Raw genomic sequence first — 5,093 nt, forward strand, 5'->3', positions numbered from 1 at the left:
TTCTTCTGTGGGACACAATTAAAAATGTATTTTTGTCCATACAGTCAAAAACCAGATTTAGACTCCATTGACTTTCATTGTATGGACAGAACAATTGAAGCATTGTTCAAAATATTGTACTTTCTCTTGGAGAACATAAAAGACATTATAAAGGGTTGGAATGCCATAAGGGTGAGTAAATGCTGACAGAAGTCTCATTTTTAGGTGAACTGTCCCTTTAAGTGCTTCCATCATGGTCTCTAGCTGGACTGTTGAATGGAGTTGCCTTATGAGCGCAGGTCTGTGCGTGGCTGTTTGCCTGTGGCAATGAAAGCCATAGCACAAATGAATATCAGAGCAGCTCTGCCTCACATCTGTACGAGGAAGAACAAACTGAAGCTTTCAAGAAAAAAAAACACCTTAAAATACCAATCTAATGCACATCTGCTATGGCTTTCCAGACATACACTTTGAGCAAAAAATATTGCAATCCATTGTATTGAAGGTGAAAAGTTGTTTAAGCTTTATGAGATGCTGCTGTTCTTGAGCAATATGACATCTAGTGGCAACACATGTACACTGCAACTACACCTCTTAAGTGTTTCCCAGCACTTATTTTTGAACATTTTATGGGATGACTGGAGGAATGTCTTCCTCATCCTGATGGGTTAAAAAACACATAAAACCACTATAATGGGATCAACAGTCTAAATCTCACCCATTTTCAGTTTTATTGGTATAATGAATTCATGAGTAGAATACAGCTGAAGCTTTGTGAATCAAATAAGTTTACATAATGCATCATTTGTTCTTTTTAATAATTTTGGCTGTGTTGTGCACAGATTTTCAAATGTGTATTTCTTCAACCTTAGGATTACAGTAAGACTTGCCAACATTGCTGGTCAGCTTCAAAGCAGCAGACCCACCTGTTAAAGAAAAAAAAACTATGCATTGCTTTAAACTGAAGGATCATGTAGCTTTATATGCCTTATTTTTTTATTTTAACCACTGCATTTTAATTTAGTTGTATTATTATTATTTTGGTTTGAACTTGCCTTAGTGTGTGAGTGAATTGAACCGCACATTCAGACGAGGGCTGGATGCAACCGCACTCACTCACGTAAACAGCCACCAGCTTTGCTTTCCCAAACTGTCGGGGTTATTTTATTTTTTTTTGTCTTAAGTGCCTTTCTAATGCTAATTTATATCCATCATTAGATTTATTTTTCCTCTCCACTATCATTTTGTGTCATATTATTTGATGTTTTTCACAATATATTGACTCATGTGGCATTACACCCTCCTTTGATCTCATTGTATGTGTGTGTTTTAATTGTTGTATCTGGATATACAGTGGGCTCCAAACATCTGAAACCACACTGACAATCTGGGATTAGAATCTATTTTAACCCTATAAGATTTTGATGCTTGAAACAATAGTTTATGAAACATTTGTTTATGCAACTCAAGTGCTGATGTCTTTGAAGCAAAAAGAGGACATAGCATTTTTTTCATTACCGAAAGTATTTGTCATAGAAAAATTGCATTGATTTTTATTTGTTTTATTTAATTTTTAAAATGTTTTAAATATGTTTTTCAATCATGGTAGTCTCAGACTTTTGAAACCCCCTGTGTATTCAGTGCTTCTTATGATTCTGGTCTATTCTTTTGCCTTGTTTGTTTGTATGTATGTATGTACATATTCATTCACCCAGTTGTTTATGCTCGTGTGAGTGTGTGTTGCTTGGTGTAGCTGTGTGTCTGCTGTAGACATACTATGCAGTGTGTGTATGTACTGATGTAGGACTGAAAGCGATGTATCATTATTTGAAAGCTGTTGAAAGTCTGACTTGCTGCCAGGGTAACCACTTTGTAAGAAACCTTGTGTCATTCGGCTCTTCAGCAATCTACTTTGAATGTCTGGACTGGTTGCTTGTATTATAATTCAGGCCTATTATCCAATAAAGCCAAAAAAACCTGATCAGTGCTAGTTGAACATTATTTTTCAACATATCCAATGCAAATCATAAACTTCAGGGTCACTTTATGATAAATAAGACCGGAGTCGGCTAACATAATAGCTCGTTAATTGCTTGATGGATATATAGTGGTATATATAAACATTTGAAAATAGCCTAAATAAGTGTCGATATTTACTTTATACAGCGTTGGAATCAAAGTAGTTAGCTGTAGTTAGCTCGTCACTGATGTTCAAGGATTTATTTGAACTCAGCAGTCAGACAAGTCCTCGAGGCTCTTCTCTACTATATTTCTGAACGTATTTATAAGTCTGCTTGGTTTTGCAGTTGTTCATATTTACATGATGGGAGTGGAAAGCGTCCTCCTGGTTTCATTAGTTTGTCTTCATCATCTCTGAACAATACAAACACGCTTGATCCTCTTCATGAGCTGAGCGAGCAGCATTGCAGTCGAGCATCTTTGTCAGCTCGAGGACAGAGGAGGATGATGATTGTCTGTTGTTGTCAGGCAGACTTGCATCCCTCAGGAAGCCGAGTTTGACCTGCTTCCATGAAGAGATTGACACTTGTTTTAATAGTATTTCCTCTGGCAGTCACCCTCCAGGCTATTATAGCAGTAATCCACTGACACTTTCACCTGTCATGCTTGTCTTTGAACCCCATAAACAGGTCTGTGCTTTGTCAGTAAGGTATATCTGGTATTTGAACGGTGTTTCGGTTTTGTTAAGGAGTCCTGGGGGTGATCTTGGTGCAAAGAAAAAAAAGAAGAAACAAAAGAGAAAGAAGGAGAAGCCAAGCTCAGGAGGAGCCAAGTCTGACTCTGCCTCTGATTCTCAGGAGATAAAGGTTTCTGCTTTGTGTAGTGTTATAAAAACAGGTTTTGTTAAAAAGAGAAAGAGGCTGATTTCCCTCTGTTCCTGTCCCAGAACCCTGCCATTCCAATGCAGAAATTGCAGGACATTCAGAGAGCTATGGAGCTCCTGTCCACCTGTCAAGGTCCAGCCAAAAACATAGATGAGGCCACAAAGCACAAGTACCAGTTCTGGGACACTCAACCCGTGCCCAAACTCAGTAAGTCATACGTCACCTCTGCATGTGTTCGATTGCAACATTACAAATGTAAGCAACTTGACACATCCTTGGCAAATCAGTAAGAATCTTACAATGATCCTTAAACAATGTTGTATTCAACAAGCCAGTCAACTTATGGTTTAATCAGAAAACACAATCTCAGCATCATGAATGAAGACGTCTAGTTACACAACCGTTCAAAAGTTTGGGGTTCGTAAGATTTTTTTAAATGTGTTTGAAACAAGTATTTTAAGCGCACCAAAGCAGCATTTATTTGATTAAAAATACAGTAGAAACAGTAATGATATGAAATGTGATTACAGTTTAAAATAACTCTTTTCTGTCTGAATATGTTTAGAATGTAATTTATTCCTGCAACTGATGTTTTCAATGCGCTGGATCTAATGGACAATAAGGCTTTCTTGGAAAAGCTCAAGTTTGGGATTGGTGATGGTAACCTGCAGTATTATCTGTTCAACTGGAAATGCCCTCCTATGGACCCAGAGAAAGTAAGATTCTTTTTTTTGTTTGTTTAATTTAATTGTTTTAATATTTTATATCCCAGCTTTGATGCTACTTAACCTCTTCCCACAAAAACAAAACTATGTATGTATATGTTTTTTGGTTGTCACAATTGTTTACTTTATTAAATAATTTTATTCATCTTTTATCATGTCTTCATGTATTGTAATTCATATTCCCTCTTTTTTGGTGGGGATGTTTTGGGACATCAGAAAGGTTTTGATGTTTTCAATGCGCTGGATCTAATGGACAATAAGGCTTTCTTGGAAAAGCTCAAGTTTGGGATTGGTGATGGTAACCTGCAGTATTATCTGTTCAACTGGAAATGCCCTCCTATGGACCCAGAGAAAGTAAGATTCTTTTTTTTTGTTTGTTTAATTTAATTGTTTTAATATTTTATATCCCAGCTTTGATGCTACTTAACCTCTTCCCACAAAAACAAAACTATGTATGTATATGTTTTTTGGTTGTCACAATTGTTTACTTTATTAAATAATTTTATTCATCTTTTTTTTTTTATAAAGCAGAAATGGACTTGTTAAAGGGGTCATTTGATGTTGCTAAAAATAACATTATTTGGTGTAATGAAATGTTTATGCGGTTTAAGGTTCAAAATAACACAATATTTTCCACATACTGTACATTATTGTTTCTCCTCTATGCCCCGCGTTTCTGAAACACGTCGATTTTTACAAAGCTCATCGGTCTGAAAAGAGAGGTGTGCGATTGGCCAGCTATCCAGTGCGTTGTGATTGGCCGAATTCCTCAAACGTGTGACGGAAATGTTACGCCCCTTACCATATTGTGATGCCCTGTCCAGCCAGAGCGACGAGACAAAAACATTAAAAGCCATTATATGTAGGCATTTGTTGCATCCAGTGGGGACATAATTACGGATTATAATGATGTATACTGTCTTTTTACACATTGCGTTGCATCACGCCGCACATACATGTAGTGTTGTTTATTTTCTTTAACATGCACTCTGTATCCTCTCATAGAACATGTTTAATCCCATTGTTTTTGTCATTTTGTTTGTTTATGTATTATGAAGGAGTGTTGATACATTTGTGTGAATTAGCAAGCTGTACATTTAATGCCAGATATTTATTACGTGTTGTGACGTTTACAACGGAACATGAACGGGTGGGGGTCGAAATCCAGTCTTTTCTATGGAGCTGCCTTTAAAGTCATATACCGTTTGGAGTTCCTGCTGTCTGTGTGAGGGAGGGAGGGGGAGCGTAAATGGTTAAATGTGTGGAAGAATGTATTGCATTTTGAAGCACAACATCAACTTGTTTATAAAAGGGCCAGATTGCTCTGAAGTGCATTTTTAAGAATAATGTTTATTTAGGTTTTGTGTGTCCAAAAGAAACATTTTGAATGTAAATTGATTTACTTTTTTGTTTCATGAAGACATGATTGTCACACCTTAAGTAGTTTCTTTTCCCCACCCGTTTGTTCTTTACCATTTAGTGTTTTTAAATTATAATTTTAGTAAAGCAATTCTGATATTTAGAATTGTATTTAAGTTACGCTTCA

General features: G+C 36.4%; 1 protein-coding gene across 1 annotated transcript; it reads left to right on the top strand.

The window, feature by feature from the left end:
* The first annotated feature begins 2,285 nt into the window (after nucleotides 1-2,285).
* LOC107598004 (glycylpeptide N-tetradecanoyltransferase 2-like) lies at nucleotides 2,286-3,112 on the top strand. Its single transcript, XM_016289244.1, has 2 exons — nucleotides 2,286-2,804; nucleotides 2,885-3,112. The coding sequence occupies exons 1-2, from the start codon at nucleotides 2,601-2,603 to the stop codon at nucleotides 3,110-3,112; spliced, it is 432 nt and encodes a 143-aa protein (XP_016144730.1). The 5' UTR covers nucleotides 2,286-2,600.
* Nucleotides 3,113-5,093: the final 1,981 nt, after the last annotated feature.

This window comes from Sinocyclocheilus grahami, unplaced genomic scaffold (genome assembly GCF_001515645.1).
Source record: "Sinocyclocheilus grahami isolate Dianchi unplaced genomic scaffold, SAMN03320097.WGS_v1.1 scaffold242.1, whole genome shotgun sequence".
In the NCBI taxonomy this organism is placed as follows: domain Eukaryota; kingdom Metazoa; phylum Chordata; class Actinopteri; order Cypriniformes; family Cyprinidae; genus Sinocyclocheilus; species Sinocyclocheilus grahami.